The 26,226-nt window shown below is 36.2% G+C and overlaps 1 protein-coding gene across 4 annotated transcripts in view; it reads right to left on the reverse strand.

Moving 5' to 3' along the window:
- The window catches only part of LOC150109506 (cytosolic 5'-nucleotidase 3A-like), a 161,384-nt gene that overhangs the window by 69,018 nt on the left and 66,140 nt on the right, over window positions 1-26,226 (reverse strand). For all 4 annotated transcript variants that reach the window (XM_090413355.1, XM_090413375.1, XM_090413364.1 and 1 more), the window contains 2 exons: window positions 15,392-15,438; window positions 417-502 (listed from right to left, as the gene is read on the reverse strand). In XM_090413355.1, the coding sequence (XP_090269481.1) occupies window positions 417-502; window positions 15,392-15,438 (133 nt within the window). The remainder of the gene's footprint in view (window positions 1-416; window positions 503-15,391; window positions 15,439-26,226) is intronic.

The raw sequence follows: 26,226 nt of genomic DNA on the forward strand, positions 1-26,226 counted from the left end.
TAGAATATAATAAATTTAGTTTAATCCTTTATCCAAGTGTAAGCAAACAAAGTTTGTGCCTGAAGTACCTTCAGGACTGAGGCAACTCGTAGTAAAGATGAACCAAGCTCCCATCACTCCTTGTCTTAGTATCTCCCATAATGCAAAAGATCTTAATAGGCATTATATTTCTGAAGCCTAAAAGAGAAAAAATAAGCTAAATAAGTTAAGGTTTCAGACTTAATTTAGTTAATCTTGATATTGATTTTCACATCACTAAATGTCTCCTCTAAATTATTCCTTTTTTTTTTTTGCTGTTAAGCTTTTCAAAAGAACATACGTAAAGTAATCTGACAATAATGTAATAAGAAAAATATAAAAAGGAAAAAAAAAATAACATGAAAATTCTTTTCTTATCAGCCAGAAATTTTAATTACCATTCAATTATATGGGGTATCTTTTCTTCTACAGTCATATGAGGATCAATTTCAATAGGATAATACTTATTCTTCAGTAAACGGACCTGGAAAGCACAAAATAAACTATTAAAGCTGTGAAAATGCTAATTACAAAATTAAAAAGCATAACTTTTTCTTTTTTTTTTTAAGATTTAAAATTTTAAACAAATACGTGCATTCTGAAACTTTCAGGAGGTATTAGGCATTATAATAACTTTAGATTGTAGAATTACATATAATGAATCCTAATTTCTATTTAAAACTACATCTTGTGACTAAAAAATAATCAATGTAAGAAAAGGGATTAATATTTTAAATGTCTTTTGAACTATCTGATGAAAAATCTGAGATTTTACTGCAGTCATTAACACCATAATTAGTGAGAAGCATGAGTTACAATGAGAAGAGAGAATGCTTTTTCTGAATAGCTGTTCTAGGAAAAATTAAATGAAGAAATCTGTTCCACAGAATAGAGGTAGGTGGAATAAAGTATGAAGAGAAGAGTTTTGAAGATCTGTAGTAGACTGTGTATGGATGTTGACTAACTGCTGCATGTGTTCTTATAGGCTAAGAGGAAAGTGGGAGAATATCATGGATACCAATACAATGGAGCAACATTCGTGTAAAGACCTAAAGAAAGGACATAAGGCGCTTTGAAATAGCAATCTGAGCTAGTTTACAGGAAAAATAACAATTCACCAAATTGCAATTTTTTGAATGAATTTTTTTCAGGAAATTTTTGGTGTATGACTTCCTAATATGAGAATGATTTCATAAGTTGCACAGATTTAGAACTTGTATGGTATAAGCAACATTGCAGGTAACGAATTCATACCATTCTGAACTGGAAAGAACACCAAGTAAAGGACTTAGCAACCTACAGATGTAATGTGCTTGTGCAAACAAAAAATATGAGTGACTGTCATCCCACAAAGAGAAACTGATATTTTTTGATGAAATGTGATTTTTCTTGTGTGAGAGATCATTTCAGCAGAAACTTGGGGTTAGAACAGGGGTCACCAAAGTCATTTGCCCGTCGACCCCCTTCAAGCGTTTCTTGAATTTTTATCGACCCCCTATATTTTACTATTACGTAATTATAATAGGACAAGCAAAAAAAGATGCTTATGTGAGTTTTTAGATTGTTTATTTTATAGTTACAGTGTTTATTGTATGTAAAATATAGTATATATTATTATATTACTACTACTATCACTAGTAATATCACTGGTATTACTAGCAATATTAATAAACTACTGGTATTAATATCACTGGTATTACTACTAGCGCTGCTCAACTCTTCAATATAGAGAAGTTTAGTTAGTGAATGAATAACGATTGAATTATAATATGTATGTTGATGAATTTTAGAACATTAATGCTCACTGGTATGTTGATGCCCAAAAACGAGACTGGGATCGAATACTTGTAAGTATCAGTAAATAAGAACTACGCATGTGTTGTAATCTCGCTCCCACTGTGCCGGCCGGCAGGAACCACCAACTTCCGTTTATTGGTAAATACGTAATTTTGGCCTACTTGATTGGCCTCAGTAACTATTTTTATGACCTTACTCCATCTTATAGGTCCATGAATAGGACCTGTAAGATGGAGGTACTGATCCCACGATTCACTCTTAATTGCGTTGTCATTACCTCCATATCTTTTGTCATGGAGGTAATCCAAGTTAACCGAATTAAATATTACCCATACAATGATGTCTTATATTTTTCTGTCGACCCCAATCGACCCCTAACGATGTCATATCGACCCCCTTTGGCGACCACTGGGTTAGAATGTGGTTAAAAAGCAACTAAATTCGGTAATGTTATAAACCTATCATCAAATTTCCAATATGTAACCTCAATGGATGTACAGGATGCTATGAAGTACATTATGTGAAAATGTTTGCATTACTAACTTCATATTAACAAATTCCTCCAAATTAATCTGTCAGGGCACTAATATTGTCAAGATCCTATATTCCATCTTCTTAGGCACTTCTAACTGCATCAATCGATCTAGATCTTGGTCTTCCTCTGGGTAATTTTTCTGCCATTCTAGCATGATTAAATGCCTGCTTTGCTAATTTTCTCCATTCTGTTTACCACAGACCAGCTCCACCCACACATCTTTGAGTACTAACAATGTGAAGTTCCTTCCTAATATCTTAATTTTTAAAATGATTCTACCATTAGTTTTTCTCAGAACTTGAATATCATCATCATCCAATTCCTGATATATACCCTCAAGGGGTGTACAGGAAATGATAGTACTACATGAAAATTTACATCATTACTAACTTCCTATCTACAATTTTCCTCCAAATCAATCTGTTACCTGTCAACACTCCAACATTATCAGATCTTATATTTCTGTCTTATAAGGCACCTATATCTTGGTCTTCCTCTGGGTCTTTTTCCTGCCAACCTGACAGAGAACATTTCTTTTGCTAATCTTTCTTCTCCTAATCTGTTTAAGTGACCATACCACCTGAGATTAGCTATGCTAACGCATTCCTGGATGCTGACAATGTCAAGTTCTTTCCTAATATCCTCATTTTTAATATGATATTGCCATTGATGTCATCTGTTCATGCCCCTAATCTTTCTCAGGATACTCATATCTGCAGTCTCTAGTCTTTGGTCAAGTGTTCTACTTCTGACCAAGCTCTCATATCCACAACTTAAAATTGGCTTGAATACTGTCTTGTATACAGCTAATTTAGTGTTTTGACTAATTTCTCTTTTATTCCATATAAATTTATTCAGTTGACTTCCTACCATACCAGCTTTGTTGATTCTGTTGTATATTTCCGTATTTAAGTTAACATCTTCACTAAAAAGCAATCATTTCATCTAAGTAGCTGAAATGATTTACCTATTCTATAGGTTCTCCATTCATAATGAAGTTGATATTTTCAATGCTTTTGCTTATCTTCATTGTCTTTTTAATGCTGACCTTCATACCATATCTACTACAACAGTTTTTCAATTTAGTCAGGGAATCTTGCAGACTTGTAGCAGATTTATTTAGAAGTACAACATCATCCACATAAAACAAAGAACTGAGATTAACATCACCGATTTTGATATTAGGTTTAATAACACTTTCCTTCATAATGTTATCCATGTAGATAATGAACAACAGAGATGATAATGTACATTCTTGTCTGACCAAAAATTTAACATTAAACCACCTTCCTGCACTTCCTTCAATTCTAACTGCTGACGTACAACTCAAATAAAGACTAAGTATTGCTTGATATGATGCCCCATTGACACCATACAACTGTAGCGTTTTGAATAACTTCTCTCTTGGCACCTTGTCATGTGCTTTTTCCAGATCGACAAAACTTAAATACAGATCTTTATTATATTCCCATGATTTCTGAACTATCTGTCATAAAGTGAAATTCTGATCCTGACAGCTTCTATTTGGCCTGAATCCAGCTTGTTCTTCACCATGCTTCTCTTCCACAATCCTTCTCAACCATTTCTCAAGTATACTTGCATATATCTTATCAGGAACACTCAATAGAGAAATACCTCTATAATTCTCTCATTCAGTTTTATTTCCGTTTTTATATATGGGTACTATGAGAGAGCTCTACTCCAATCATTTGGAATTCATCTCCCACTGTACAGGCCTATGAAGAACTATGAAGTGCAGCCACTGTAAGACTTTTATACCTTCACACTTGAACATTTCTGGTCGAATATGAGCTGTCTTTACACATTTCAGGCTTTTGATGGAATTTTCTACTTCAAGTATGGATATGAATTCCTGACTGCATGCCTGGGCAGTGTTTTTAACACTGTGCTGCCATTACTACTTGTTTCATTTAGCAATTTTTCGAAGTAATTACTCCATACTTCAAGGATATCTTTTTCTCCTGTTTTCATGTCACCTTTATCAGCTCTAATTCCTTTTACAGCCCTCTTTCCTCCATTTCTGAGCTTCTCCAACAACTGCCAGAATATCTACCATCTTCTTGATATTTATTTCCTATGTTCTTACCAAAGTCCTCCCATGACTTTTGTTTAGCTAGTTTTACACACTGTTTAGCTTTCTTACATTTGTCTCTGTATTCTCTAAGAGCAAAAGTTAACTTATTTGCTAGGAACTTTTGATATGCTTTCTTCTTTTCCTTCACTGCCTCTTTAACTTCCTGTGTTCACCATGGAGTTCTGATTTTTCTATACTTGCAGACTACCTCACCACATGCCTCTGGCTGAATCAATCAGGGTTTTCTTCAAGGCTTGCCACTGAATCTCCAAGGTTTGGTTCCTGTTCTCAAACTCTTTCATTTTTTCTTCAATCATGTTTGTGTATTTTAGTCTACAGTTCACAACTATGAACTTTTCAACTTTTATTTGCTTTAAAACTTTCTTACGAGTTCTTCTTTTCAATATGAAATTCAATTTTATTCTCCCCAAGATTATGATTCTAGTAGCAAGACTTATACGTTGGTTAGACATAACTGGTAATTAGTTTATGGAATTAACAACGCATATAAAGTATATTAATTAAAGGTAACTTTAATGAATAACTTCTATATTTCGGCAACGTCACATTGCCATCTTCAGGAACATAAAGATATGGTATGTGCACTCAGGAACTAACACAAAGCAAATGAGGAAGAAAGCAAGAAACTAATATTGTTCCTAAAGTCCTAATGGTGCCCTCTTGCGGGTTAATTTGGTAGTCTTGGCAGTTGGGCTGAAGTTCTCATAATGAAAGTCTCCCAAATTTGGGGCAGTTTCATGCACCCAAATTTGTTGAGGTTAGGAACGTTTTTTAGAGCTGCTGAAGATTCTTTGAATAATCTTTCGTATTTAAACTTGCTGCGATGAATTATTTTTGTTTTCTTCCAACGAATTTTATGGTGGGTATCTAAGGCATGGTCTGCCAGCCCAGAGCGGCTGTACTGGTGAAACCGGAAGTAGTCTTAGTGTTCTGAAATCCTGATATTTGTTGTTCTGCCTGTTTGGCCAAAGTAGGACAATTTGCAGCTGCAAGGGACCTGGTATACACCAGGTAGGTCTAGGGGAAGTGGTTGGTCTTTGGTAGAGCGGATAAGGGATGCCAACTTTTTATATGGTCTGTAACAGGAAGTAAGGTCATATTTTTTGAGGATATTGGTTATTTTCTCAGAGGTGCCCTGGGTGTAGGGGATGGTGATAGACTTGGTGTAAACTTTATTGTGGAGGGGGGAGGGGGGTTGTGGTTTACAGGTTTTAGTATTTTTTGGATTTTTTTGGGGTTATAGCCATTGGCTAAGAAAGTGTTGAGGATGTGGTTTAGTTCAATAGTCAGGGCCTTGTCATCTGAGCAGATTAATTTTGCCCTGTTATATAGTGTTTTTATCACCCCATATTGTTGTGAAGGGGGGGGGGGATTGCTGGTGAATGTATCTGCCAGTGTGGGTGGGTTTTCTGTAAACAGAGAAAACCAAAGATCCATCAAGCTGGCGGGTGATTAAAGTGTCTAGGAAGGGGAGGGTGTTGTTTTCCTCTTTTTCTAAGGTGAACTGGACTCTGGGGTGTTGGTTGTTTAAGTGTGTTAGGAAGGAGTGGAGTGTGTCTGAGCCATGTGGCCAAATAGCAAACACATCATCCACATAACGAAGCCAAATAGTGGGTTTTTGTGGGGCGGAGTTTAAGGCTTTCTCTTCAAATGTCTCCATAAAGAAATTGGCCAAGGGTGGGGAAAGTGGTGAACCCATGGCTGTCCCCTCTATCTGTTTGTAGAACTTTCCTTGCCAAACGAAATAGCCTGAGTTCATTGTGAACTGAAATAGGGCTGAGATATCGGGAGGAAACTTGGCTTGGATGAGCTCAAAGGTTTCTTTGAGTGGGACATTAGTGAATAGGGAGGAGACGTCAAAACTGACCATTATGTCAGTGTGTTGGAGTGCGAGGTTTTCTATACTGGCTTTAAAGTGAGCTGAGTTTTTTATGTGTGATGGTGTGTTGCCAGTGTAGTGTGTGAGCGTTTTGGCTAAATGTTTGGCTAATTTATATGTGGGGTAATCATTGGACTCCCAAAAATACATAAACAAAATGTCCATTGCGTCCCATAGTGGGAGTCCATATAATCGGGGGGGGGTCTAGAGTTATAAGGTTTAAGTTTGTTGGTGACTTCTACAGGCCAAGAAGTGACTTTCTTAAGGAGTCTGTGGATAGTTCTAATCTGAGAGCTGGTCGGATTATATTCAATGGGGAGGTAAGTAGTACGGTCTAGTACTAAAGAATTTAGCTTACCTTTGTAGTCTTTTTGATTGAGTACCACAGCGGCGCTTCCCTTATCAGCTTTGGTGATTACTATTTTTTTGTTGTTTTTCAATTCTTGTAGGAGCTGTATATTCATTTTTGGATAAGTTGGATTTTGGAGGTTTGGCTTTAGTGAGAACACCGACTACATCCAGTCTTACATTGTTGGCGAAATGGTTAGGCAGGTTGCGAATTCCACGCTCTATTTGGATCATGATTTCATCAGTATCCTTTTAGGCGCTAGGGCAAAATTGTGACCACGTGAAAGTGCGATGAGTGCTTCAGGTTTTAAAAGTGCCGATGAGAGGTTGACTACAGTGTTGAGTGGTATGACCTTAATGACCTGAAATATGACCTTACTTCCTGTTACAGACCATATAAAAAGTTGGCATCCCTTATCCGCTCTACCAAAGACCAACCACTTCCCCTAGACCTACCTGGTGTATACCAGGTCCCTTGCAGCTGCAAATTGTCCTACTTTGGCCAAACAGGCAGAACAACAAATATCAGGATTTCAGAACACCAAGACTACATCCGGTTTCACCAGTACAGCCGCTCTGGGCTGGCAGACCATGCCTTAGATACCCACCATAAAATTCGTTGGAAGAAAACAAAAATAATTCATCGCAGCAAGTTTAAATATGAAAGATTATTCAAAGAATCTTCAGCAGCTCTAAAAAACGTTCCTAACCTCAACAAATTTGGGTGCATGAAACTGCCCCAAATTTGGGAGACTTTCATTATGAGAACTTCAGCCCAACTGCCAAGACTACCAAATTAACCCGCAAGAGGGCACCATTAGGACTTTAGGAACAATATTAGTTTCTTGCTTTCTTCCTCATTTGCTTTGTGTTAGTTCCTGAGTGCACATACCATATCTTTATGTTCCTGAAGATGGCAATGTGACGTTGCCGAAATATAGAAGTTATTCATTAAAGTTACCTTTAATTAATATACTTTATATGCGTTGTTAATTCCGCCAGTTATTCCCAAGATTAAATGGAGAAAATATAACTATCAACAATAACATAGTCAATAAGCCTTTTCTTATTCCTTGTCTCTTCTCTCCATGTGAATTTGTGCACATTTTTATGGTGGAATGTTGTGTTAGTAATAACCAGTCCATGTCCTGAGCAGAAATCCAATGGGTATTTGCCATTATTATTAGCTTTGATCTTTTCTCCAAATTTTCCCAATATATTTTTGTATGTCTGACAATCATTTCCTACTGTGCTATTTAGATCCCCAACAAGGACCAGTTTTTTCCTTTTTCCTTGTGTCAGTTGCTTTCTCTAAAGTCTCATCAGAGGATGATTCTCAATAGACTGCAGTATGGCGGCTGCTCTTCTAAGCACGACACCCAGAACAGTATCGAGGTCGTCTGCAGATGATTTGGTGCCCGCATGTCACATCTGAATGGTGCGGCATAGGAAGCAGCTGCCACATAGGCTCAACAGCTGCTTCTATTCTAGTGGCCTCATCACCAGAGCAATCACGCCATGACAGTACGAAGGCAACTCCGGCTAGTGCCGCCTTTTAACGCGCAAAGCATGAATGGTATCGTTGCAGTGGCTAGACGTGATTCTGACTTAGAGGCGTTCAGCCATAATTCCATGGATGGTAGCTTCGCACCACTGGTCACTCGCACCAAGTACATGTACCAACTGTCCGAACTGCAGTTCCTCTTGTACTGAGCAGGATTACTATTGCAACGACTAGTCATCAATAGGGTAAGAATAACCTGTCATCTTTATTATCACTCTGAATTCTCTTGGTCTCCTATAATATATGCTTGCATCAACCTTGAGGTTCATCATCCCAACTTTCTTACTCTTACTAGTATTCTCTTGGTATACTATAGTATCAGGTCAGACTTTCTTGGCAATGTGCCCCTGTCCAGATTTTAAAAACCTAAAGACATTCAAATTCAAGTCCTTAATGCCCTGTGGTACATGAACCTAAAGTCGTTCAGTTCATTAGCTTTGCTCTTTTCTCCAAATTTTCCCAATATGTTTTTGTAAGTCTGACAATCATTTCCTACTCTGCTATTTAGATCCCAAACAACGACCAGCTTTTCCTATTTCTTTGTGTCAGTTGCTTTCTCTAAAGCCTCAAAAAATTATGTCGATCTGGTACTTATTAAGAGGTGCTAAGGGTCACAGCTGTATAACTGAGAGGAGACCTCCACATAGCCTTTAAAGGAATGCGGAGAACCGACCAGGGCTTCTGACCTAATGTCCAATCCTCACCTTCTCGTGGTGCACCCTGTTGGGTATCTACTTTGATACTGAACGAACGAGGATGGGCCGGCAATTTGGGATTTAGCCGACCAAATTGTATTCTTATTGGTTAAACCAAAATAAAAAAATGATGGTACAACATGACAAAATTTCATGCCGGCTGGGGCGTCGCCCGGTTAAACAAGGCCCCCGTTGTTTTCGCCAGGGAACCAGGGCGAACAGCGAAAAGTCAGCTACTGGAACAAATCTGAAATCTGAACACAAACCCCAACTTAACATCAGAGTTAAAGATCGGTACTATCAACGTAAGAAGCCTGAATGGCAAAGAAATGGAGCTAGCTGAGGAATTAGATAAGTATCAGATCGACATAATAGGGGTGACTGAAACAAAAAAGACCAAAACTGGTGAGATCTTTCTGAGCAATAAATACAAAATGTTATATTCAGGCAATGACAATCAATGAAAAGAAGGAGTAGCCATAGTATTCAACACAAAATACGAGGCTAATCTTCTTGAATGGCAGTCAGTCTCAAGTAGAGTAATGTGGGCAAATATGAGAATGGGGAACTGGACAATAAGACTTATTTGTGCCTATGGTCCCACAGAAGGTTCTACTAAGGTAGAATTGGAGGAATTTTTTGAGGCTTTAGAAAAAGCAAATGACACAATGAAAAAGGAAAAGTTGGTCCTTGTCGATGATCTAAATAGCAGAGTAGGAAGTGATTGTCAGACATACAAAAATATTTTGGGAAAATTTGGAGAAAAGAGCAAAGCTAATAATAATGGCAAATATCTGTTGGATTTCTGCTCAGGACATGGACTGGTTATTACTAACAATATGTTCCAACATAAAAATGTGCACAAATTCACATGGAGAGAAGAGGCTAGGAATAAGAAAAGTCTCATTGACTATGTTATTGTTGATAGTGATGTTTTCCAATTTCAAATCCTCTGTACACCAGAGTGTACAGAGGATTTGAAATTGGAAGTGATCACTATTTAGTCTTGAGCAGGATAAAATTGAATTTCATATTGAAAAGAATAACATGTAAGAAAGTTTTAAAGTGAATAAAAGTTGAGCAGCTCTCAGATGTGAACTGTAGACTAAAATACAGAAAGATTATTGAAAAGAAAATGAAAGAGTTTGAGAACAGGAATCAAACTTTGGAGATTCAGTGGCAAACTCTGAAGAAAACATTGATTGATTCTGCCAGAGAGGCATGTGGTGAGGTTGTGTGCAAGGATAAAAAAATCAGAACTCCCTGGTGGACACAAGAAGTTAAAGAGGCAGTGAAGGAAAAGAAGAAAGCATATCAAAAGTTCCTGGCAAATAAGTCAGCTTTTACTCTTACAGAATACAGAGACAAATGTAAGAAAGCTAAACAGTGTGTAAAACTACCTAAACAAAAGTCATGGGAGGACTTTGGCAAGAATATAGAAAATAAATATCAAGAAGGTGGCAAAATATTCTGGAGGTTGTTGAAGCTTAGGAATATAGGAAAGAGCGCTGTAAAAGGATTTAGAGATGATAAAGGTGACATGAAAGCAGGAGTAAAAGATATCCTTGAAGTATGGAGTAATTACTTTGAAAAACTGCTAAATGAAACAAGCAGTGATGACAGCACAGTGATAAAAAACACTGACCAGGCATGCAGTCAAGAATACATATCGATACTTGAAGTAGAAAAAGCCATCAAAGTCTTGAAATGTGGAAAGGCAGGAGGAGTAGATGATATTTGACCAGAAATGCTGAAGTATGGTGGTAAAAAAGTCTTACAGTGGCTGCATTGCATAGTTCAGAAAGCCTGGACAGAGGGACGAATTCTTGATGATTGGAGTAGAGCTCTCATAGTACCCATATATAAAAAGGGAAATAAAACTGAATGTGAGAATTACAGAGGTATTTCCCTACTGAGTGTTCCTGGTAAGATCTATGCAAGTATACTTGAGAAACGGTTGGGAAGAATTGTGGAAGAAAAGCTTGGTGAAGAACAAGCTGGATTCAGGCCAAATAGAGGCTGTCAGGATCAGATCTTCACTTTACGACAAATAGTCGAGAAAGCATGGGAATATAACAACGATCTGTATTTAAGTTTTGTCGATTTGGAAAAGGCATATGACAAGGTGCCAAGATAGAAGCTATTCAATACGCTGCAGTTATATGGTGTCAATGGAGCATTATATCAAGCAATAGTTAGTCTTTATTTGAGTTGTAATTCAGCAGTTAGAATTGAAGGACGTACAGGAAGATGGTTTAATGTTAAATCTGGTGTGAGACAAGGATGTACATTATCCCCTCTGTTATTCATTATCTATATGGATCACATTATGAAGGAAAGTGGTATTAAACATGATATCAGAATTGGAGATGTTAATGTCAGCTCTTTGCTTTATGCGGACGATGCTATACTTCTAAATAAATCCGCTACAAATCTGCAAGATTCTCTGACTAAATTGAATAACTGTTGTAATAGATATGGTATGAAGGTCAGCAATAAATAGACAAAGACAATGAAAATAGGCAGAATCATTGAAAATGTCAACTGTGTTGTGAATGGAGAACCTGTGGAACAAGTAAAACATTTAAGCTACTTAGACATGATTTTTAGTGAAGATGGTAAATTAATATGGAAATAGATAACAGAATCAACAAAGCTGGTATGGCAGGAAGTCAATTGAATAAATTCATATGGAATAAGAGAGAAATTAGTCGGAACACTAAATTAGCTGTATACAAGACAGTGTTCAAACCAGTTTTAACTTATGGATCTGAGACTGGACCAAAGATTAGAGACCAAAGATATGAGAGTCCTGAGAAAGATTAGAGGCGTGAACAGATGGCATCAATGGCAATACCATATTGAAAACGATAATATCAGGCAAGAACTTGACATTGTCAGCATCCAGGAATGCGTTAGCAGAGCTAATCTCAGGTGGTATGGTCACTTAAACAGAATGGGCGAGGAAAGATTTGCAAAACAAGTGTTCTCTGCCAGGTTATCAGGAAAACGACCCAGAGGAAGACCAAGATATAGGTGGATTGATACGGTACAAAGTGCCTTAGACGATAGAAATATAAGATCTGATAATGTTGGAGTCTTGACAAGTAACAGACTGATTTGGAGGAAAATTGTAGATAGGAAGTTAGTAATGATGTAATTTTTTCATGTAGTACTGTCATATCCTGTACACCCCTTGAGGGTACATGGCAGAAATTTGATGATGATAATATGTCTACCCCTTCATTTTCTTGATTGTCATTGCCTGAATATAACATTTTGTATTTATTGCTCTGAAAGATCTCACCAGTTTTTGTCTTTTTTTTGTTTCAGTCCTATTATGTCGATCTGGTACTTATCGAATTCCACAGCTAGCTGCATTTCTTTGCCATTCAGGCTTCTTATGTTGATAGCACCAATCTTGAACTCTGGTGATGTTGAGTTGGGGTGGGTTTTAGGATTTGTTCCAGTACCTGAGTTTTTGCTGTTTGCTCTGGTTCCCTGGCAAAAACAACAGGGGCCTTATTTAACCGGGTGACGGCCCAGCCGGAATGAAATTCTGTCATGTTGTACCAGAACTTGAATATCTGCAGGATCTAATCTTTAATCAACTTCCTAACCAAACTCCCAGATCCATAAAAACAACAATTTGAACACTTTTGTATATAGCTAGATTGCCATTTGACTAATTTTTCTTTTTCCATACATTCATTTGACAGTAAGAGTGAAAGCAGAAACAGGAGACTTAACATGGATATAGGCCATTTCACGCCTCGAGCAAGGAAGATGTTTACATGAAATGAAAAGGAGTAAAATCCTCACCTCTGTAGTCAATGATTTAAAAAAAAACAACTTAAGGTAAAGAAAAACTGTTGAACACAAATCAGATTTAAACAAAATAAAGGATGACCAGAATTTCTACTTACAAACAAATAATCAAAAAAACAATAGGAAGAGCAGGATACTTATTTCTGTTTTATAATTGACATATAATAAGGCGTCAAAGAACTACAAATGACCTATACCTCCATAATCATACTATTGTTATTTATAATCTATGCCAGCATCTTTTCAGTGAAGGCCCACAATTAACTCATTACAAACACTGAGATGTCTGCAAGAACGTACTAAGGTGTGATATGCACAGTCAGGAACCACATGAAAGAAGGCTAACTTTAGGATGTTTTGATTTTAAACTGAAGTTAGTCCTCCTTTCATATTATGAATACTTTCAGTATTGTTCTTAATTGTGAATATCCTGCAGTCAATTTTGCTCCTTTTTTTTTTTCTCGTAACACATGAACAATAACTTTTGTTCATGTGTTAAGAAAAAAGGAGCAAAAACTGTGGCTGTTTAAATGAAAATTAGAATTTTATACTTTAACAATCCCAAATATTCAACCGAAAGCATTAAAATTAATGTACATATCAAAGATTAGAATGAACTGTGCAATTTAATTTAACTGGAGTTTGGTTTATCACAAAAGCATAAATCATGTTACAAAATTAATAATTGAATCAAAATTTTTCAACTGTCACAAACACACAATAAGAGACAATGATGGTGATGAATCGCTATGCCTTTGATTAACCAGTTGTAGAACTAAGACAAATGACCAGAAAGCTAGTAGAAAGACCAATGAGATGAGGCTGACTATTATGCAATTTACTATAAATATTACAAAAAATATCACACCAGAATAACTAATCAATATTTCAAATATAATTCTTATTTTTAGAGGGACCTGTGGCATAGTATAATTATTAAAAACAACACGTAAGTCCACAGTAATAACTTTAATTAATAAATAAGGTAGATATTTCGTACTAAAAATAATAGTACATCTTCAGTGTTACAAACAGATAGGAATAGAATACAAGTAACGAATATTCGGTGGATCACCTATTAAAATACAATGTTGTCGCAAGCTAGGAAATGAAAGATATTAATAAATAATTAATATTTAAGATAATTAGTTTTCTAATGATTACATAAAATAAAAGTCTCCCAGATCTTCGAGAAAGAGGCAATCATTTCGATTTAAATTCGGTCAGTGTAAAAAAAGCTTCACAACTTTCTTTAAAGAGGCGTTCATATTTGAACCTGCATCTATGAAGTAGAATAACTTTATCCCACTGGATATTATGGATAGTGGTAATACTGTGTTGTGCTAGACCAGACTTCTGAGGTTTGTTGTAATCAATATAATATTGATGTTCTTTAATTCTTTTGTCCACAGAATGGTTAGTTTGTCCAAAATAAGAAACATCGCATTCACAAGGAATTTTGTAAACTCCAGCCAAAGACAGAGATGACAGTTTATCTTTTGTAGAAGGCAATAAGGAAGAAATTTTGTTGATAGGAATATAAGTGGGAATCAATTGGTACTTTTTTAAAATTCTACCTACAGGTTCTAAGATTCCTGGAATGTAGGGGATTGGAACTCTGCGAACTGTTGAAGAAGCCTTAGGTATTGGAACATAAGATTCAATTATCTGTTGGATTTGATTAGGGTGGTAATTATTAGATTCCATTAACTTTTTAATGATGGAAAGTTCTTGTTGTAAGATTCCTGTTGTAAGATACGTGTTGTTTTTAATAATTTCAAATATAAATTTTTCATCATTATTAAGAAATAAATTTGTGATAATTATCATCACATGAGGCCTGTTCAAAAAAGTCCCTTTTAATAATGTACTTTGCACATTATTTCTAACACTGCTGGAAACATCAAAAATCTTCTTTTGGGACGTTTCTGGGGATTCATTAAGTACTGACCACAACGGCCATCAAATGTACAACTGTTTCAAAAACTTTGAGCTGTGAAACAGTCTTACAAAAACAATATACAGGAACTATAAATACTGATCTACTTGCATTCAGTTTTTTTTTAGTCAAAGAATATTAGCAGAAGTGGAATAATGCTGAAAAAGGTACTAGTTCACTTCTGTTCATAGTGAAACATGCTCTGTATCCTTGACAGCCATCTATAGAATGGAACTCATCTGATTTTGGTTAGTTTTTTATTGTTAATTTAGCCTACATGTTTTGCATGGTCATAATAATGATGGTGCCTGATGTAAACAAAATGTATCCCAAATGGATACTTTTTCAGAAGAATTATAATCAAATCAGTTCTCTTAATATTAGATACTACTAACAAGATCAGAGTGCAATTAATTTAAGAAATAAATTTGATAATTATGAACTAAGGAATGGATAACTTAAAGTTCACTGGAAAACTTACAATTTCTTGTTTAATAAAATTGAAAAATGCAAAATATTGGTTTATTTATTTATTTTTTTGACATTTAAAAAAATAAAGCTATAAAATCATAATAAAAAAAAAGCCGGACAGTTTCACTTTTAGTCTTATTAGCATCTGAACTTAATACATCATAAAAAATTAATACATTTCTAAAAGTAATATTTACTCACCTCATTCCTACATTTTTCTGGCAAAAGAGAACTGTTTTCTAATATACCTATGAAAAAAAAAAAAACTGAAGCAGTTTGGAGAAAACTAATTTGTTGAAATCTAACAGCAACAAATGTTAAAATGCATCAAGTATTATTATTCCCTCTCCCAAATATTTTAATTATTTGTTCACGTGTTCTATACATTTGTTCTAGACATTAACACATTAGTGGCGAGTGGATAAGAAAGGAATTTAGTAATGTGATTCTTTTTTCAACAGTTAGAGGTTGTAGTCCCTGAGGAGGTGGGGGGGGGGGGGTGTATGAGACAAACCATGCAAAGACAAAGGTAGAAGGAATGAAAGAGAAGGATGAGAATTTTTGTTAAGAGATCCTGACTCGCAGTGATTCATATTTTTATAGGAATGAAGGAAGCCAGTTAGGCAGAACATCTATGAAAATATCTATAGGAAGGACAGTAGAAACATCTATGAACAAGTGACAAATGATTGAAAGAAAAAATAGGAAGGAGAAGTCATTGAGTGACCTCTTCTGGAGGCATGTTCAATTCCTAGAAAGTTTTTGGTATATATTCCCAAATATGAGAACAGTATTTCTAGTTAGATAAATTGGGGCTTTAGTGTTAAAAACTGTGCAGCAATTTAAACAGAACATTCACCTACTAGTGAATGAGAAGGACTAAGTTGAATGGTTATGGATGATCTTGAAACTTGGAATATTTGTGCACTATAAAGGTTGTTAAAGAATGGAGCATACTATCATCAGCAAAACTATAGATAAGACTTGTCACTAATAAGAAAAGGTTATATCTAGAAGAAAATGAATGGGAAAAAGCTCTAGGGAAAAATCTGAAGCCATTCACTATGACAATGATAAAATGGCAACCCAGCTTCAAAAGGTCAAAGCAGATAGGCAATAAGATGACAATCTGCAAAGTTGGCTTTTATGGCAGATCTCATCAAATGCCCTGGAAATGTTAACAACCACAAGTTTCTCAAAGCAATTCTACAGCATGTGTCTAGAGATAGATAACAATGGTTAGATCTGCTATAAATTGAGATTAGGAGTAGAATCTTAATGGTCACTGCTTCTTTGCTACTGATTAATTAACAGTGGAGATAGTTTGCACTCTTGTTTTACAGATTTTATAAACCATGTCCCTGCACCTCTTTCAATTCTAACTGCTGACTTACAACTCAAACTACACATTCTTTATAATGTTCTGCTATACCATTGCATTTTGAACAGCTTTTCTCTTTGCACTTATGTATTTTTTTCAGATCTACAAAACTTAAGCACAGATCCCTGTTATATTCCCATGCTTTCTAAACTATTCTATCTTAAAGTGAAAATGTGATATGACAATTTCTATTTGGCAGAAACTGTTCTTTCCAAGTTTCTTTTTGACAATTTTCGCATTCATATTACCTGGAACACCATCAATTTGCTGATATGCACCCTCAAGAGGGATGGAATCAATGTCTTCTTTAGAGTTTGTCAATGAGATTGCAAGGTTTGGTTCTTATTTTCAAATTGCTGCAATTTTTTTTCAATAATGCTTGCATAATTGAGTCTACAATTTACTTATAAAAGATACTCAACCTTAGTTCTTTTTGAAACTTTCTTACATTTCTTACGTTGTACTTTTCAACGTGATATCCATTTTTATCCTGCTTAGTACTAAGTAATGATCCAATTTCAAATCACCTGCACTCTTGTATTCTGAACCAGCTTTATATCACTATCAACAATGACTTAGTCAATGAGGCTTTCTTATTTCTTGTGTCATCTCTGCATATGAACTTGTGCACAATTTTGTGTTGAAAAATCCATGACCTGAGCAGAAGTCAAGTAAATACTTACCATTATCATTAGCTTTGCCATTTTCTCCAAATTTCCCCCCAAAATGTTCTTATATGCCTGGTGAGGTTCATTTCTTGTTAAGATCTCCAACAAGAACCACTTTTTCTATTTTCTTTATGTCAGCTGCCTGTTCTAATGACTCAAAAAATTCCTCCACTTCATTCTTAGAACTTTCTGTGGGGCCATAGGCACAAATAAGTTTTGTTGTCCATTTCCCCATTTTGAAGTTTGCCCACATAACTCTACTTGAAACTACCTTCCAATGAAGTTTATCTTCATGTCTAGAATTGAATACTATCCCTACTCTTTCCTTTCCTTGGTCATTATTCAAATGACTTGAAGAGAGATGTTCAGTTGTTTGCTGACGATGCAAAGTTGGGAAGCGCAATAAGAAATAAAGCCGATGTTGAGAGTTTGCAGGATGATTTAAATAAGTTGGCAAAATGGGCAAAGGGTAATGGATGTCAATTCAATCTCGAAAAGTTTAAAGTTATGCATTTTGGGGCTAAAAGATTACCAGCTGTGTACCACGTTGATGGAACGGTACTCCAAGAGATTGATGAGGCTAGGGACTTGGGGGTATTAATGGATAGGGAGTTGAATTTCAGAGGACACATTGCTAAGGTGTCCAAGATAGCACATAGGATTACTTGGTTATTGAAGAACATACTAACATCCAGAGATAAAAAGGTTATTATTCCTCTTTATAAGGCACTGATACTTCCACATTTGAATTACTTATCCACATTTGAATAAATCCAGGCGACCAGACTCAAGTCTGGTCTCCTGGATTCCTTGGAGATGAGGAATTGGTGGAGAGGGCTCAGAGGAGAGTGACTAAGTTGATGAGTGGTGTAAAAAATGCTCCCTACATTGATAGATTGAGAGCTTGACTGATAGGTGGAGAAGAGGAGATATGATAGAAACATTTAAATAATTAAAGGTTTTTATAAGATTGATGCAAGGGAAATATTGCAGCTGTGTTAGTGATGGAAGAACAAGAGGTCATCCCTGGAAATTAAGGAAAAGTGTGGTTAACAAGGGTGTGAGAACTAGATTTTTTGCTTGGAGAGTGGTGAATGAATGGAATGCATTGCCTGACTCAGTTGTGAGTGCTTCGTCTGTAAATGAGTTTAAGAGGTATGATAGATGTTGTTTTGATAGTTTGGTCTCCCACAATGAGTCTTCTGACTCCATGGAGATACCCATATAATAATAATTATTATTATTGCCTGAAAATAGCATCTTATACTTATTTAGTAATATTTCACCTGTTTTTGTCTTCTTTGTCTCTGTAATGCCAATTATGTCCACATGGTACTTTTACGATTCTTCTCCAAGTTCGATTTCCTTTCCATTAATACTCATATTAATTGTTCCTATCTTCAGTTCTTCTGATGTTGGGTTTATTCTTCTTCTTCTAGATGTTGAGATGGAGTTTGTTCCGGTAGCTAACTTTTCAGTGTTTGTCCTGGTTCCCTGATAAAAACAGCAGGGGTCTTGTTTAACTTTAGTCTTTATTTGAGTTGTAAGTCAGCAGTTAGAATTGAAGGAAGTACAGGAAGATGGTTTAATGTTAAATCTGGTGTGAGACAAGGATGTACATTATCACCTCTGTTATTCATTATCTATATGGATCACATTATGAAGGAAAGTGGTATTAAACATGATATCAAAATTGGAGATGTTAATGTCAGCTCTTTGCTTTATGCGGATGATGTTATACTTCTAAATAAATCTGCTACAAGTCTGCAAGATTCTCTGACTAAATTGAATAGCTGCTGTAATAGATATGGTATGAAGGTTAGCAATAAAAAGACAAAGACAATGAAAATAGGCAGAATCATTGAAAATGTCAACTGTGTTGTGAATGGAGAATCTGTGGAACAAGTGACACATTTCCACTACTTAGGCACGATTTTTACTGAAGATGGTAAATTAAATATAGAAATAGACAACAGAATCAGCAAAGCTGGTATGGTGGGAAGTCAATTGAATAAATTCATATGGAATAAGAGAGAAATTAGTCAGAACACTAAATTAGCTGTATACAAGACAGTGTTCAAACCAGTTTTAACTTATGGATCAGAGCTGGGTCAGAAGTAAAACACTTGAGCAAAGACTAGAGACTGCAGATATGAGAGTCCTGAGAAAGATTATAGGCATGAACAGATGGCATCAATGGCAATATCATATTAAAAATGAGGATATTAGGAAAGAACTTGACATTGTCAACATCCAGGAAAGCGTTAGCAGAGCTAATCTCAGGTGGTATGGTCACTTAAACATAATGGGCGAAGAAAGATTAGCAAAATAAGTGTTCTCTGCCAGGTTGGCAGCAAAACGACCCAGAGGAAGACCAAGATATAGGTGGATTGATACAGTACAAAGTGCCTTAGACGATAGAAATATAAGATCTGATAATGTTGGAGTCTTGACAAGTAACAGACTGATTTGGAGGAAAATTATAGATAGGACGTTAGTAATGATGTAATTTTTTTTCATGTAGTACTATCATATCCTGTACACCCCTTGAGGGTACATGGCAGGAATTTGATGATGATGATCTTCAGTTCTTCTGATGTTGGGTTTATTCTTCTTCTTCTAGATGTTGAGATGGAGTTTGTTCCGGTAGCTAACTTTTCAGTGTTTGTCCTGGTTCCCTGACAAAAACAGCAGGGGCCTTGTTTAACTGTGTGACGTCCCACCTGGCATGAAATCTCATCATGTTGCACCATCATATGCATTTGTGATTTAAGCCAATACAAAAGGAAAATTTTCAAGTCAGTTAAGTCCCAAATTGCCAGCCAATTCTCATTCATTGAGTACCCAGTAGATACCTACTAAAAGACACACCATGTGAAGGTGAGGGCTGGACATTTGGTCAGAAGCTTCAGTCAGTTCTATGACTACCTGAAAGGCGATGTGGAGATCTCCTCAGAGTTATTTGGCTTTGACCCTTAAGTTGAGCCACTTTTAAAGTGAAATGTAGATTAAATACAAAAATGTTATTCAAGAAAAAAACAAAAGTTTGAAGACAAGAGTCATAATAGATTCAGTGACAAACTCTGCAGAAAACACTGATTTAGCCAAAGAGGCATGTGGAGAGGTTGTTTGCAAGGGAAAAAAAAAAATCAAAAGAATTCTATAGTGAACTGAGGAATTTAAATAGGCAATCAAGGAAAAGAAGAAAACAGATTAAAATGTGCAAGAAAGTGAAGCACTGTGTAAAAGTAGCAAAACAAAGTTATGGAAAGGCAGATAAGAATAAGGCTGCAGAAACGGCAAGTGATCAGTTGTGAAAATAGAAAAAACAAGAGGTCAAAGCCAAAAAGAAAATTGTAAGAATAATCGAGAGAATGAGTGCAACCAAATAATTATATATGGTGATTCTATGATAAGGAAAGTTCTTCATAGAAGTGCTATAAAATCTTATTTCTCTAGAGCAAAAATAAATAATAATTAGTAATGCTGTCAGAATACAGAAAGAGAAGGTAAAAGAATTGATTGTTTTGGCAGGAACCAATGATCTGAGAGGTGAGAAATACTGCATGAGGGAAGATATCAAAGAGTTGATGGAAGAAGTAAAAAACAAGAGCAAGGTGAAGTTTGTGAGTCTGCTACCTTGCTATGATAGAGGCAAATTGAGAAGGAAAGCAGCAATGATAGAGAGTTTGTGGATATAGCATGAGTTTGATGGAGGGGGAAAGATTTGCACAATGCTGATGGACTGCACTTAAATGGATTCAAAGCTAGATGTCGAGAGAGAGAGAGAGAGAGAGAGAGAGAGAGAGAGAGAGAGCTTTGTTCACTGAGAGTGTGGAAGTGAAAAGTCAGGAAAACTAAAGAAATTAGGGAAGTACAGACAAATCTGCGAGAAGGCACAGAGGAAGCAAATGTGTGAATGAACAAAAAATGTGGAATCTAGTCTCTCAGGCAACAGTATCAAATGGGATAGTCATTTCAGAGTGTAAAGATGATTGGGGGCCTAAAGGGATGCTTTTTTTGGCAAAGCACTTACCAATGCCAAAAATTCTTCCCTCTTATTAATGCTAAAAGCATCATTCATACAGATGGCAGTTCTTTTGAGTCATATGGTATGAGATCAAGTCATACCATAATAGCAGATTAGTACAATGAGTGCAAATTGAGTAATTATTATGGGGGAATTCAACTTCAGAGACATAGACTGGAAGGAGGAAAGATCACATTGCAGGAAGGAAATGGATTTATTGAGAGATAATTACTTGAAGCAAAATGTGATGTTGGAGACTCAGGGTATAAGAGTGTTAGATCTCATAATAGGGTCAAAAGACCTATGCATAACTAAAGTGGCTATAATGCTTCCAAATTGGGGAAAGTGATCATGTGGTCTTGACTTGGGAGGTAGCAATACACATGGAAATTCTAGTTAACAAAGATTTATCCTCCAAAGTCAGGAAGATAAATCAGGTACAAGTTATATGGATGAATAGTAACATCAAGAATGAGCTGCAAAAAAAAAAAAAAAAAAAAAAAGGAATGTTCTGGAGGGTATATAAGGAGAAAGAAGACAAGGTAACTTATGGACAGTACAAGGATCAGGCAAGAAGGTGACCAGCATGGAGGAAGGCAAAATCAGATGAGGAGAAGAAATTAGCCAATGAAGCAAAAAGAAATCCCAAAAAGTTTCTTCGTTATAAGGCAAATAAGAGGATGATGATGAGATGATTTATGGTTTTAATGGTACAACAGAAAAGGTCATACTGCAATATAGTAGTACATAAGGTAAGGTAAGACTATCACAAACAGCCATGCCCACAGCAGGATTCCATCCATGACCTGTTAGTTGGAGAGCAAGTATGCTAACCACTCAGCCAACCAGACCAGCACAAATAGGAGAAAGAATAACTATAGAAGGATAACTTTAATGAGTGTAGATGGTAGAGAGGAGCCAGATGAAATTGCTAAACTACCAAGTGACCATTTTGCAAGAATATATCATCCAAGTGAAGATATTATGGCTGAGATGACAGTGACTGAGGCGAGAAGAGGTTGATGCATTAGAAGTATTTCAGATATTGCAGAATCTGAATGCTAATACAGTTGTGGGATTGGATGGGATATTGGCTTGCATTTTAAGAGAACGTGACGGGGAACTAACTATTCCTTTGACTAGGCTATTTAATTTAAGTCTCAGATATGGCCAAGTCCCAAGAGAGTGGAAGGAGGGCAAAATAATTCCTTTGCATAAAGGAGGATCTGTGTTACCAAATTATAGACCAATCAGCATTTCAGGAGTTGGTGGTAAAAGTATTGGAAAAGTTGGTCAAAAAGAGAATTCAGGAATGGGTGGATAAGAATATGATACTCTATGAGAGGTATCATGGCTTTGTGAAAAGTAGGTCAAAAAGAGAATTCAAGAATAGGTGGATAAGAATATGATACTCTATGAGAGGCAGCATGGCTTTGTGAAAAGTAGGTCATTCCTTAGTAATCTATTAACTTTTTATAATAGGGTAAAAGTTGAGTTGGATAAAAGGAATGGCTACACAATGATATTGCTGGATTTTGCAAAGGCATCTGACAAGATATCACATGGAACTTTGTTATAAACTGCAACAAATGGGGATGGGATATGAAACTGGTGATATGGATTAAAGGGTGGCTCATGGACAGATACCAAGAAGCAGTATATGGAGTAGAAGGCAGGTGACTAGTGGTGTGCTGCAGGGCTCTGTGCTTAGACCATTGCTGTTTAATTTATACACAAATAATATATGGAATAATTTGAAGGGATCCGCACGGTTAGCCTAGTGACTATGCGCTTCGCAACCATATGCCTGGAGAAGGAGTGTCCTAGGTTCGATTCCCGTCGGTGACGTGAGGAGCTGAAGGATCTTCCTCAGCCATAGCCAAGTTAGCCAGTCTTGGGCGTAGACAGCAGGGTTTTTTCCCCAGTTTATTCTGGGGTTTTTCATCCCGCAATGCAGGCAAACTGGCCTTGAGAACTCAACACTACAGGCCATAGGATACACCGGGACATAAGGCTGACCACCTTATCCTGTAAACGGAGTGAGGTCCGATGATCAATGGACCCTCGACACCGCAAGGTAAAAGAGGGTATAAGGAAGATGATGATGATGATGAGATAATTTGAAGGGAGATATTCAGTTGTTTGCATGATACAAAGTTGGGTAAGATAGCAGTTAATCAAGGTCATGTACAGAGCTTGCAGGATTTAAACTGGCTGACAGTATGGGCAAAACATAATGGATGCCAATTTAATGTGGAAAAGTGTAAAGTTGTGCACTACATTGAGGGAACTATACTCCAAAAAAGTGATGAAGCTAGAGACTTGGGGGTAGTAGCAGACAGAGAGTAGAAGTTTAGGAGGCATATTGCTAAAGTAGCCAGGGTAGCTCACAGGATTACTTGATTATTGAAGAACACAAATAGAGATAAGGGAATTGTGCCTCTTTTATGAACCATGATACAACATCTGGATTACTGTGCTCAGATCTAGTCAGCTGGGCTTTTTTTGGAGATGAGGAAGTGGTTGAGAGGATCTAGAGGCAAGTGGTCTGTGAGATGCTCTCTATGAGGATAAACTGAGTTTAAGGATGCAAAAATTGATTGATAGGTGAAAATGGGGGTGGGGGGGGTTGGAGGTGCCCATACAATAATAATAATTTAAAAGATGGAGGTAATTGAAAAAAAAAAACAACTTAGAAATGGAAGAAAATACATAAAAGAATTCAACTGATAAATGTGACATGAGAAATGAAGATAGATATTCCAGATGTTTGGAGTAATTACTTTGTTTATTGCATTCCTCTTCCTCTTGAATGTTTTCTACCAAAATACTGTCACTGCAAAATATTCAAGAGGAAGAGGAATGCAATACTTAATCTAGAAAAGCCACTGAAAATTTGAAATGTGGAAAGGCAACTGGAGGCTGAAGTAAACAATATTCAACCAGAAATTCTCAAAAATGGATGAGGATATAAGTTTAATGGTGGCGACAGCAAATTATTCAGAAAGTCTCATCACAAGGTTGAACTCCAAATCATTGGAGTAGAGCACTAATGATAAAAATTTAATGGAGTGAAACAGCACTAGAAAATGATAAAAAAAACACCTGCAGTCATGACTAAGGTCAATCTAGCCTTACAGATCATGGGATCAAATGGAAAAGACCATCTTGCTCCATCACAGTAAATTTAAAAGAGAGACTGTTTTTAAAATCTCCTGCTGCTCTTAAAAATCAACCTAATTTAAATAAACATGGTTGCATAAAATTTCCCAAAATATGGGAAATATATATGTTGAGATCCCAGTTTACATCCTAGGCTGCCAACTGGTGTCCAAAGAAGATGCCCCACCTAATTAGGATTCTAGTCTTTCTTCTACTTGCTTCAGTTAGTTTTATACTGTGTGTGTGTGTGTGCACATGCATTTTACAAGTCGCATTTTGTGATCCCTGACAATGTCTCTGTAATGGAAATGAAATATTGGAAGTATTAAATACTTCTTTTAATCACTTCCTAGTGCTGTTTCACTCCATCAGCACTTATTTGTAGAGCACTCATAGTACCCATCTATAAAAAGGGGAATAAAACTGAATGTAAGAATTAGAGAAATTTTCCTACTAAATGTTCCTGGTAAAATTTATGCAAGCCTACTTGAAAGAGGCTAAAAAATATTGTAGAAGGGAAACTCAGAGAAGAAAAAGCCATGTTCAAGCTAAATACATTCTCAGGATAAGATTTATTTTAAGACAAACAGTTGAGAAATCATGAGAATATAACAAGGATCTGTATATAAATTCTGTAGATCTAAAAAAAAGGCATACGACAAAAGGCAGTAAGTTATAACTTACAACTTACTAGTGAGTATTAGAGGTACAGGAAGATGGTTATCTCCACTTATTCATCATCTATATTAGGGGTGTTCAACCCATCGATCGCAGAGCGATTTTTGGTCAATCTCTTGTGTATTCCTCCTTACTTACAAATTTAATTAAACCTGAAAACATAATATTTTATTTATCATTATTTTGTATTATTTTTAATTCGCTTGTATTGCTATTGTTTATTTATTTTTCGTTAAAATTGTCAAATCAGTAATTTTCTTATAAGTCTGGGTAAATGAATTAATTTGGATCAGTGGAAGTCAAACAGCGAGCCGAGTGAATACGATTATAAGCAAAGTGTAAAAACTCAATTGTAGCTTAAATATTCCAAAGCACATTACATCGATTTTGTCCCACGTGAATATTGTAATTTGAGAGGAATATCTAAATATCTAATACTAACAAAAATATCTAATACAAACTATACCAAGACAAACTTTGTTTGTCTTGGTATAGTTTGTATTAGATATTTTTGTAAATAACTCTTTTGAAGCTAACTGAATATACTGCTTTAATAAGAATACGTTAGAGTGTTAAAAACAACGGCAATGTTTTTGTTGCAGAAGATGTACATGGTGGCATTAGAAAGATTGTTATTGAAACTTGTATGTATGAGAAAGGCTGGCAGGCTCTAAGTGTAAACATCTCCGAAGTCAGTCAGAAAGAGTTTAAACAACTTTCCGATAGCCGGCAACTTGCAATCAAAAGAAAGCGGAGGAGAACAAAAGGCGTGCCGAACTTGAAACTTAAGATGAAAGACTCATACCGATTCTTTGCAGGTTGCCAAACTTCATGCGAGGTCTCAGAGGAGGACTAATAAAAAGGGACTGAAGCAAGCAGAAAGGGTCCCGGTTCCAGAATTCCTGTCAGAGAGGAGGCCGCTCGGTCCAGAGTCGCCGTCAGAGAGACTGACCGGATCCACGTTGCTTGAGAGAGGCGTTTCCCGCTTCCAGAAAGGAGCTTCTCGGTTCAAGACGTCGCTAGAGAGAGAGACTACTTCTAGGCCGCAGACAAGGTTTCAAATTGCCGAAAGGAAGAGTTCCAATTGCTGGAGAAAAGTTTCCAGGCCAGGTTAATG

Source organism: Typopeltis vanoorti, chromosome 2 (genome assembly GCF_054136105.1).
Source record: "Typopeltis vanoorti isolate ZY-2024b chromosome 2, IOZ_Tvanoo_1.0, whole genome shotgun sequence".
Lineage (NCBI taxonomy): Eukaryota > Metazoa > Arthropoda > Arachnida > Uropygi > Thelyphonidae > Typopeltis > Typopeltis vanoorti.